The following is an 11,111-nucleotide window of genomic DNA, read 5'->3' as shown; positions in this document are numbered from 1 at the left end:
CAGGATGCAAGGAAATAAATAAATTACAGAAATAAACTGCGTATATAAAGTGCTTTTATCCAAATGACATGACAATTTTCCTCTCATTCACCCATATACACCCACACACAGCAAGCTACCATACAAGACACTGGCCCATCAGGAGCTACTGGGATTCAGTGTTTTAACTGAGTCAGTTTCCACAATATAATAATAATAATAATAATAATAATAATAATACCAGTAAAATCTAATTAAAATAGCGGGAGGGGCAAGATAACCGCCATCTTTGCCGTTATGGGGAGTTGTATTGGGGATGTGAGTGAGTGGCGTGTCTCCCCTATAAAACGTCTCTGATTTTACTACACTACATGTAAACATGTTGACCAACTTCCAACATACCCCACTTTCTCTCAGTAAACTGGTTTCATGTGTGCATGTAAACATACTGATCATATTAGCAGACCTTAAATCGGTTCCCTAAAATCAATAAATCCGTTAATTCGATGTCAATTAATAGCACAATCAGAAAAAAGGAGATATTAAACAGGAAGCTGACACACTGCATCTTGTATCTTGATTGTGTACCTGTGTCTATTTTTGTTCTTCCTCTTCTTGTGGCTAGCATGATGGCTGCCTGAGGAGGAAGATGAGGCAGCCTTCTGAGGCTTTAGGTCCTGCAACGTTGAGTCCACATCTTCTGTGTCCTCCTGACTGGGCTCGTTCTCTTGGTTCTGGAGATCTGGAGAGCCGTCACTTTCTGTGCCACTGCCCGCCTCACCTGACAGGGGCCAAACGACAGCACAAACTCAGAAACTAAAGACTATAAAGAGAAACTTTTCCAACACTGCTTGGCTAGACAAAGTTACACATTCAACTCACGTTTTTCATTCATATGATCAGGAATCCCACCGAGTGCACATACCGCCTGCCATTCAAAACAGAGAGCGCAGTTGCATTAGAAGTTATTTTCTTATCATGCAGCAGATGTGCACCTATATATTGTGGGAAAAAGTCCAATGAGGGAGGGACTTACTGCAACTGATGTGACAGAAGACTTGCTGAATAAACGCTCTGCCTCCTTGAATTTCCTATTCCTTCGATCAGTCTTACTATTGGAGTTTCTATTAGAATTACAAGAATATGGTCAGGTAGGTTAGTAGCTCATGATCAAGGAGAATAACACCAAGTTCAAACCACGCATCATTAATCCCATGATGACACCAGTGACAGTAGAACCAACCCCCTGTCCATTTTTCATTTTAGAACAAAGCTTGACCTAGACACACAGCGCGCGCACACACACACACACACACACTTAAAAAAAGGTTGCAGTGTTTATATAGTTCTCAATTATTTGTATTTTTTAATAGAAAAAAAAAATTCACAATTCTTCTGGTTTTGTATCACACTAGCTTTGACAATGTTAATATCTGTTTTCCATGCCAATAAAGTCCCATTTAAGCTATAAGAAGGTTTTACACACACATACTTTGTAGTTGCTTATTTTTAGTTGATGGTGGCACCTGAAAAACCTATAAAATCCCCGATTTCCCTGCATACAAGTTTTCAACATTTTTCCACATCTTTTTCTCTTCTATACACTTAGTAAAATAAAAAATAATCATGCAAATAGCAAAAGAGTAATGAATCAGAAACTTGCTTTTGGTTGGTGAGGTACCGGTCCCATCCTCTGATGATGTTACCATACATCTGGGTGTCTTCTAGGTAGCTGCCTTCAAATGCATATATTTGTCTTTCCAAGTTCACCAGCGTCTCCTATGATATTGAAGAAATTAGATTAAAGTTAAAAGAACTGAGTTAAAGGAGTAAATCCTGCGCCCAGAGTATGATGTTTGTCAGTCTCTTGATTTGACTTCAGGGTGATTTTGGTGACAGAGGAGTTGCCTTAGTGTGCAAGCAGGATAGAGAGGAGAAGGGAGAAACAACTAACGTTACACTAACAATTATTTAAACCGACATCTTGTTTCTACGTGACTTATTTTGACTCCATGCATTTCCCCCCTCACAATGCTGCCCCAAATGTTTTAGCCAGAATATGAGATCGCTAGCTACACTAACCATGGATAGTTAACGCTGCTACAAAGCTAACATAACGCGAGAACTTGTCCAAACCGGGCAGTGGCTAAAAATGTAGCGATGCTAACTTGCTAGCATTTCAGCCAACAACGCTGCAGCAATACCAGTGAGCGCCAAAAATGCCATTTTTGAAATCGGTAAAATAAAACCGCTACGCTTGAGGGTTGTAATTAAACATTACTAGCAGAGCCATCATTAGACAGTTAGATAGTAGCTGATAACATTACGCTCTCTACATTGTTGTCTTAATATTAGCTAGCTAGCCTAGTTAGCAGGAGCTGCTAGCACTAACGTCACTGGAATGTACTGAGCAGAAGCAGCAACTGCTATCGTTAGCTTAGCACTTAGTAAGGCCTCGGCTAGCAAATGACAAAGTTACAGTTATCTGTAATTCTAAATGGCAAAACACTAAATGCCGATTTTATCTATTTTTCTGCGACATGAACTTACAGCGAGTTCTTGTTTCCTCTTCACCAGTTCAGCCAGCTCCCGGCGGGTGTCCGGGATCTGTGGCGGAGTCGCCTTCGCATGCATCGCCATGATGGATGAAGCTAGTTTCTAGAAACAAAACAGAGGCGGGTTGTTGGGACAAAGCGGCAGATAAACCGCCATTTTGCCGACAGGTGGCGCTAAAGTATCACAACATGGCGTCAGATCGAACTCTTGTTTTTACGTCGCCATATCAACATAATCTGTGAGGACACTGCGGTTTGTAAATGGCTTCAGATTTATTGAATTAACTTTTTCTCGTGACATCCAGCTGAACCATGGGCAACATATACCGAGAATTATCGAAAAGTGAGTCCAAGTGAAAACTTAATGTCATTGTTTAGCTAAAAAAAATATAAAATGTGACCTAACGTTTCTTTTGATTAAAGCAGAAAAGATCCCGGCTTACACCGTTTCATCTTCAATACCAACGAATTACCAAAAAGTGGTGATAACAAATCAAGAGAAGAAGGGATTTTCATCAAAAGCTAAGAGATTCCCTTCACAAGTCTGTCTGGTAGGGAATTTGACTGCAACTGATGTTGAGTGTTTACTGTTAATATTCAATGTGCAATAGTCTCTGCTTCAATACTCTGGTTACTCTGTCCTAATACAGCAGTTTTTAAGGATTTGTAATGATTTGTCCATTCCACATCAACCCTGCAGTACTCATTATTACCACTACTGTTCATCATTAAAATGCTGTTAGTAATGTAAATATATATCCACACTCCTTTATACTTGTTATATGCATATTTCTTTGCTGAACAACTTTCTATTATTATTTCTCTTCCCATATGCCTTGATGTGCTATGGGTGCAACTGTGACACAAGAATTTCCCCTTGGGGATCAATAAAGTATTTCTGATTCTGATTCTCCCAACGTCACTACATCAGCCAAATAAAATAGCAATGCAACATGATGATGATGTGCATTTGTTTCAGAATGAAAATCCAGGACCAGGCAGCTATGGCTGTATCTCCAGCGCTGAAGTGAAAAGTCCTTCCTTCTCAAAGAAAGGCACCACAGGCTTTGTTGCGTCCAAGGTCAGGTCTCTAAGCCATCAGCACTGATTTCAGGCACACTTTATTCATTTCACTTAATTCAAGGTAATTTAAATTTATGTAAATCTTTGATGAATGAAATTTGGTACAGACATCCATGATCCCTAGAGGATGAATATATATAGATGTTGGTGATCCCCTGGCTTTTCCTGTAGCGCCATTATGAGGTTGACCTTTGTGGTTTTGAATTAAATGTCTTGACAACCACTGAATGAAATTTGGTACACCTATTCATGTTCCCCATTTGATGAATTATAATAAATTTGGTGATCCCTGAATTTTTCATCTAGTGCCATCATCAGGTCAAATATGTAATGTGTCAATGCTTTGGTTTTGCTAATTAGCCAATGTTCGCATGCTAACATGCCAAACTAAAGAGTAATACATTAAACATCAGCATTTTAACATTGTCATCTTGAGCGTGTTGCCATGCTAGCTCAAAGCATTTCTGTGCTAGAGCCTCAGAGCTTGTGTCTTTAGACCGTCAGTAAACTAGACAGACTTAGTATAGCTAATTGTAGAATATAAATGTCCCATAGTTGCTAAAACTGCCAAAATAAAGATGACATGACCTCAGTGGGAGTTATTGCCCCAAGCTGAGTTTAGGCTCTGCGGATTGCCTGTGAATACACCAAATATTTTTTAATACCAGCAAGAGCATTTAAATGTCATCCTCTTCAATAGGCTGCCAGGGCTTCCAGTAACCCGCAGAGAAGCATCCCAGGACCAAATGCATACAACCTGCCGAGCTCCTTCATAAACAAGTATGACTTCAACAGTGGAGTCTCCAGGGTGTTCAGGTTGCCTGTGGCTGTGCAGCTGGATGGTCCGAAACACAAGACTCCAGCCCCGAATCAATATGATGTATGTATGTGAATAATGCCAGTTACTTTTCAAGACTCTTCTGAGACTGTGCTGTGCATCCTGTAGATAATGTTTAGCTTTTTGTTTCTTCTGTATGGACAGGTCAGTTGTAGTAGCAGAGAGAGATTGTCCTCTGTAGTTGGTACAGCAGCTTTCCTGTCAAAAACTGGACGCAACACTTTTTACCCAAACAAAAATGTGCCATCACCATGTAAGTCCTCTTTGTAAAGTCATGCATAATCTCATTTTATAGTGTTTTATTTGTGTTTCATCTTTTTATTCTAAATGGTGTTTATCTTAGTTTTGATCTTGCATCATAAATTTGTTAAAGGCCACTACGAAGTGAACGACAAGGTAATCCAGCATGGCTCCAAGGCAGTTTTGTCCCCCTTCAAATCAAAAACCCAGAGAATCCCTGCTCCAGTGGACAACCATGTGCCAGGCCCAGGAGCCTACAGTCCCCATCAGACCCCTGCACCAGTGAAGAGGACCATCCTGCCGTGAGTAAACACAACATTTATGGATGGGGGTATGTGTTCCCCAGTTGTTTCTTTTCAATAGTCTAAAAATTTCAATTCTGTTAACTGTGTTTGAAGGCGGGGATATTATTTGGCAATATCAGCACCTCCCCTGATTGTTCCTAAGGGTCCTCCCTTGCCAGGCCCTGGGCAGTATGACATAGGGGATTATAAATGCCTGTCTAAGCATCTCATGCCCACTGCTGCATTTGCATCCAGAACTGAAAGAATACCTCGAATCTCACGGGGCAACATGAGCCCAGGTCCAGGTAATGTCTAAAAATCTACTACATAAAACAAAACATTTTGATTGTTGTTATGTATTTTTCTTATTTCTGTGAATAGCGACATAAATATAGATGATGTGATACAGAAAAGCTTTTCACTCCCTAAAACACAATGAACAATAAACACTAGGTTGTGTTATCTTTCCATAATAAAAGAAAAAAAGTGCCCTTGATTTTAACCTTTATAACTTTAACCTTGGATAACTATGACCTGTATGACTGAGAATCTTCAGAGACGTCTCCAGTGGGGTGGTTTTCACACCCTACTTTGCTGATTGTTGTCACGTGCTCATTTGTACATCTTTAAATAAATCAATTGGGATGAGATTAGGTTTGCAATAAATTTGCATTCCTACTCTCAGGGCTGTTGAAATTGAGTGTGGTAAATGCAGGAAATTGCTGACTTAAGAATAAATAAATCAGGCAGTGTAAGGAAAAGTAGGTGCACATAAAAATTGAATGACAACATTTCATCATAAAGTAACCCCTGACATCTGCTTAGGACGTTTCCTTTAAACCTATCAGTCCCACTTTTAAATCTCACTGTTTATGTATCAAGAGTATTGTTCCTTATGAGCAAAATGAGCTATCATACTGAGTTGTAACTAGTCCTGCTGTGTTGTTTTTGAAGAAACAAGTACATAGTAAGTATAGTTGTGTAAAACTATATAATATCAGGGAAGTTGAAGAAGACCTCAGTGTTTACCTATATTATTAAGAGGTTATGATGCTTTTGTAAAACAAAATTACATTCTAGGTTTTGACCCTTGACACCTACAGTATAAAGTCTGACAGGTTAGTAAGGGTTGACTTGAGTAATAGCTGTACGTTACTTTGTTGTACTTTCACCTCTATTATTTATTGGTTATGATGGTGTGCTAAGCCCACAAACCTCACAGATTACACTGGATAGTTGAATTACTGTTACATAATGAGCTATCACGTTTGACTAGTCAAACCTAAATTCTACATGGGTATTGTCCATCTATTTGCATGTAATCTTTCTCCATTTTTAAAAAGCTGTGGTTATCCTGAAAAAGAAAAAGAAAGCAATATACGCATGTCTTGAACTGACTTTGAAAGGTAGATTAACACAAGTAGCACAAACCTTCATTTTACTATACTGGAGCTGAGTGGGTAAATTCCCAACCTACACTGAGCTGTGACACATTTATACACGGATTTCCCCTGACTTTTAGGATTTGAAAAAAGTCCACAGTTCTTGTTCAGTAAACATTCCTCTCTGCCTCTTACCGCCTGAATCAAGAAAGAAGAGTATCTGCCCTGCAACTGGTTGCTGCCCTATTATATAAAGTTCAACATGATTTAAACTTTCAGACAAAACTGGAAATCATTACATTTAGCTCACGCTTTTATCCAAAGCGACTTACAATTGCTATACATGTCAGAGGTCACACACCTCTTGAGCAATGAGGGGTTAAGTGTCTTGCTCAGGGACACAATGGTGGATGGGTCACAGTGGGGGATTGAACCCGGGTCTCACACCAAAGGCAAGCATCTTATCCACTGCGTCGTCACCACCCCCATGCAGGCAAATCATGCAGGCAGGGCAGGATTCATTTTTGATGAGAGTAGCTCATTTATCTGACATTGCTTTGTCTGGCTATAGTATAGTATTTAGAGTATTTCAGTTGCTGTTATGTTTGCAAGTATGAAAGCATTAAGTTAAACTTTCTCTCCCTCTTTCCAGGTTTCTATGATCCTCAGATTTTGCCAAAGCAGTCCTTCTTTTACAATGACTCCAGAGTCTGGATTCCTGTTTGAAGCTTTCAAGGAAAACTGCACTGCAGATTTTTCATACACATGAACTGTGTTCTATAATAAAATGCTTCTCTGCAAGATACTATTTGTCTATCTATGTTTAAATGTACATGGGGTCATATGTCTCTGACTTTTTTTAGACCAGTATTTGTTGAAAAAAAGGATGAACATTAAAAGTTTGCAACCATTTAATCTCTATTTCTATGTTGACAGGCCAATGAGATGTAGGACAGTTGTAAGTAAGATATTTTGGAAGATGAATCATTTACAGTAGGCCTTTTTATCCAAAGTTGTGATGTAAGTGAATGCCAAAAGCCATATGTTTTATTTCCACCTCAATCAGCTGCTGGTCCAGTCCATGGTACGCCACAGTAACAGCTGAGAGCTTGATATGACACCACTGTGCCAACTGCTAGAGTGCAGGCAGAGGGGTGGAGTGTGACTGTGTATGTGAGCAATGTGACTGACTGGGCATGGGACAGGGATGGTGTTTAACCCGAAAGACAAATGGACACATCAGTCACTCCCTTTATCAGATGTTATATTGTTGGAATAGCGGCTACAACACTTCTATGTTGTTTTAAAGATATAGTTTGAAATTCTGGGAAATTGCAAATGCTAGTTTTCTTTCTGGTGTCCAGTTAGATCAGAAGATTGATACCACGCCCATATTTAAAATCTATATTTTCATAACAACTGCACAGATAATCTCCTGAATCTGCAGCTGCACTCAACTTTGCGGAAATTAATAGTGAGTTTCAGGTCATTGTTTAGCAATTTTACTGTTTTGATTTACTCTCACCGCTCTAATAGCATAGTTTTCTGCCGCTGCTTGCTGCAGTCCAATAGTCCAATAGTGAATATTGGACTTTCATCAGGTGGCCGGACTCCAAATTAATGCTAATCTTGCTCTCTATCTGCTGGGTGTCTAAGTAAGCAAATATTTCCTCATAGTTTGACATATTAACTTAAAAGGTCAATGTTTTGTTCATGCCTTGTTTCTACTGATAACTGAAAAATCAGTTATTGCAGATTTAAGTATAAGGCTAAAGCCAGCAGCTGGTTAGCATAAAGACGGGAAACAAGGAGAAACTGATTGGCTCTGTCCAACATGAACAGATTCAACCTCCCAGCATTTCCGAAAGCTCACTAATTAACACATGCACATGTAGTACAAGAAGTGTTAAAAGGACAAAGTAATAATAAAAGTACTACTTTTTCTTGGCCAGGTACAGTAACTTCCTACCGCAAATTGTCATTTCTACACTACAGATCAAACAAACAAGATACAACATGTTAATTAGTGAGTTTTAGAGGTGTTGGTAGGGTTTGGTACCTGTGGACAGAGCCAGGTTAGCTGTTTCCCGATTCCAGTCTTCATGCTAAGCTAAGCTAACCACCTGCTTGCTGTTGCTTCATATTTCCCATACAGACTTGAAAGTGGTATCAGTTCTCTCATCTAACCCTCAGAAAACCGAATAAGCATTATTTCCCAAAATGTCAAATTTTTCCTTTAAGACAAATTTTGACTCTGGAAAGCAGTTTCAAACATTGACGTGGCATTTTGTGTTTCCCTGATGCAGCTGCTGACATGGAAATGAATGCATGGAGAGATATTCTGACTAAAACAATAACATGGTGCCAAAGAGTTGTTATTTAAACCTCATGCTTATTTCCATCTGCAAAGACAAAGGATGTGATCGTGTTTAAATCGCAGTGTCATCTGCTTGCGAGGAAACCAGTTGGAGATTTTCCCCCAGCTCTGCTTTCGATAACCACACCAACTGCAGACATGCTTGACTCCCACACTGAAGCAGCTGTGGTTATATTCAGACTCTGACTTCAGCAGTGTGCTCTCCAAATATGTGTACTCACCCTGTAAAACCAAACCATTGTGGACTTGGAGGTTTAACAAAGAAAAGAGCATTTTATAACTCGCTTTTGCAGACAGAAATGTGCTCTCCCCTTTGGTCAAACACGCAGGGAGGATCCAGACGAATGTTTAAAGTGTAACTGCAGGCTTTTTATAGTGCTTTTGTCTAGGAGGGGCAATTAACTACATGGCTCTGTGGGTTTATGGGAGGGTCTCTGAACCACCCCATGTCTTAGTCAGGTATAGGCGAGTACGAACATGCACTCCTTCAAAGGAAGTCTTGTTTAAAAAGCTCTTTGCTGTAAGAAAAGTTTGAGGATGCAAGTTGCTCATCGATCTTCGCTGATTAAAAATCTGACTTTATTCATGCATTTAAGTGGTCTATCCAGTATTGGTATTAGGTTAGATCTCTCTCTAAATGATACCTGTAATAGTCTGAGGGATCCAATCAAACTAATTTGTCTTGCTAAAGTGATGCTGCCTGCATCAGAACTAATCATGTTAAGTTGAGCTTATATCTGTTGCTTGGCAGTACATCAGTGGATTGCAGGCACAATTTGTTCTGCTGTAATTTCGTGAGTTTTGTATAAAACATTTAAAGAAACACGATGTATTTATGGAGTCCCTGAGAATCAGAACATGATGGTATAATGAAATAATACAAGAAAAACATGGATATTTAGTTTTTCTACGATGCTAGCGGCGTGGCTTTGGGGATGATGATGTGGGTTAGTCGGTCAGTCCACTGCCAGACTGAAATAACTCAACAACTAAAAGATAAATTGCCGTGAAATTTTGTACAGACATTTGTGTATCCCTCCAGTTGAGATTTGGCGGTCCAATATTGTTTTATCGAACACCATAGTAAGGTCAAACATTTCCTTTGGTTAATGATAAAATACCTGTAAAACTAATGACATTCCCATCAGCCTCAGCTGTGTTAGATTAGCAAATGTTAGCTGGCTATGGTGATAAACTAAGAGTGTGACCATGAGAAACATTATACCTACACAACTGAATGTTAGCTTTGTCATTGTGAGCATGTTACCATTTAGCTCAAAGCACAGCCTCAAAGAGCCTCTCAGTCTTGTTATTTTATGTGTCCTTATTATAAAGAGTGCGGCTGTGATTTAGCTGTAGTCTGTTTATCGTTACATCTGTGTCTGAATACCATCACCAGTGCTACAAAAAGTCCCTTCACTGATCAAGATGCAATCTGATAAATTAGGTCATTTATTTATTTTAAGGTTATAACCATGAAAATCCCCCCCCCCCTTCCCTCCTACAACACATGACATAAACAATACGTTTACAATGTGATCAGCGTCATCAAGCACCTCTCAACGTGGTGCTGGTTTTTCTGGAAGGATAGATTGAAAATACAAGATATGTAGTGGTAGATATGGAAACGCAGCAACAAATACTGTAATATGTATATGCACGTAGACTGTACAGCATGTGTGTTGAGAAAGAGATAAAATGTTCTCCTGCAGATGAACAAGATAGGCGAGGTTTATTGAGCGCTGCATGCTGCTGTATTGCATTTCCTGCCTTTGTGTTTCCAAATCCCATTACTGCATCAACAAATAATTTTTTAACAGAGACTCCAGACTCAACAATGGAGCCTTTCGCTCCCTCACAGGCACCAATAGTTCAGATCCAATGGAGCTGCTTCTCTTCCCCCTTTCATGTGTGGCATGGCACCCAGTGGATTGATTAGCAGTGTTTCAGCACATCACAGGCAGAACATCTTTAGCCTCCATGTATGTTTAAAGGAATAATTTAAACAGAAGATCAGCTGAAGTTTAGATATATATATATTTATATGTGTAGTATATACACATACATATATACCGTGTATATATATGTGTATATATATGTATATAGAAAGAGATTAAAAAGTGGACCAACCACAGTGAATGATCTGGTGGAGTAGTCTCTATCATCAGCCACAACCCAAGTGCTTTGAGTCCTGAAGTCTATGAAGTCTTCACCAAGCTAAGTGGGTCATGCATATTTTATCTCCGTGGTAACGCTCACATACATTTAGCATTTAGTATAGCTCTAACATGATAAATTATCTGTCCTGCTCTAAAGAGTCTCAACATGAGCGTTCAGGGAATTTTTGTTATGTTTCTTTAACACATATTTGTG

At 39.3% G+C, this 11,111-nt stretch overlaps 2 protein-coding genes across 13 annotated transcripts in view; one reads left to right on the top strand and one right to left on the bottom strand.

The window, feature by feature from the left end:
• meaf6 (MYST/Esa1-associated factor 6) overlaps window positions 1–2,740 on the bottom strand; it is a 6,221-nt gene extending 3,481 nt beyond the window's left edge. For 2 of the 11 annotated variants that reach the window (XM_046043193.1, XM_046043196.1), the window contains exons 1-5: window positions 2,530–2,738; window positions 1,643–1,758; window positions 1,016–1,103; window positions 862–907; window positions 722–760 (exon numbers count right to left, since the gene is read on the bottom strand). In XM_046043193.1, the coding sequence (XP_045899149.1) occupies window positions 722–760; window positions 862–907; window positions 1,016–1,103; window positions 1,643–1,758; window positions 2,530–2,619 (379 nt within the window). In that variant the 5' untranslated portion in view covers window positions 2,620–2,738. Of the gene's footprint in view, window positions 1–567; window positions 761–861; window positions 908–1,015; window positions 1,104–1,642; window positions 1,759–2,529 lie in introns of all 11 variants that reach the window. The other 9 variants (XM_046043194.1, XM_046043197.1, XM_046043195.1 and 6 more) reach the window with 8 other exon arrangements.
• stpg1 (sperm-tail PG-rich repeat containing 1) lies at window positions 2,394–7,166 on the top strand. Of its 2 annotated transcripts, none has more exons than XM_046043190.1 (8): window positions 2,394–2,877; window positions 2,958–3,085; window positions 3,514–3,615; window positions 4,318–4,497; window positions 4,600–4,708; window positions 4,829–4,997; window positions 5,094–5,284; window positions 7,014–7,166. In XM_046043190.1, exons 1-8 carry the CDS (start codon window positions 2,847–2,849, stop codon window positions 7,085–7,087), a joined length of 984 nt encoding a protein of 327 aa, XP_045899146.1. In that variant the 5' UTR covers window positions 2,394–2,846; the 3' UTR covers window positions 7,088–7,166. The 2 variants fall into 2 exon arrangements, with proteins under 2 accessions (XP_045899146.1, XP_045899147.1); XM_046043191.1 differs by having other exon boundaries at window positions 2,399–2,877; window positions 2,961–3,085.
• The last annotated feature ends 3,945 nt before the right edge of the window (window positions 7,167–11,111 follow it).

Source organism: Micropterus dolomieu, unplaced genomic scaffold (assembly GCF_021292245.1).
Source record: "Micropterus dolomieu isolate WLL.071019.BEF.003 ecotype Adirondacks unplaced genomic scaffold, ASM2129224v1 scaffold_94, whole genome shotgun sequence".
NCBI lineage: Eukaryota > Metazoa > Chordata > Actinopteri > Centrarchiformes > Centrarchidae > Micropterus > Micropterus dolomieu.
The sequence above is the reverse complement of the archived record's forward strand: the minus strand, read 5'-3'. Positions and strand labels throughout refer to the sequence as shown.

What these genes read in the sequence shown, in the direction of transcription:
- stpg1 (XM_046043190.1), top strand. Translation starts at nt 2,847, where the DNA reads ATGGGCAACATATACCGAGAATTATCGAAAA. An exon ending in CAAAAATGTGCCATCACCAT is followed by an intron (nt 4,709 to 4,828) that starts GTAAGTCCTCTT and finishes AATTTGTTAAAG; the next exon opens with GCCACTACGAAGTGAACGAC. An exon ending in CAACATGAGCCCAGGTCCAG is followed by an intron (nt 5,285 to 7,013) that starts GTAATGTCTAAA and finishes CCCTCTTTCCAG; the next exon opens with GTTTCTATGATCCTCAGATT.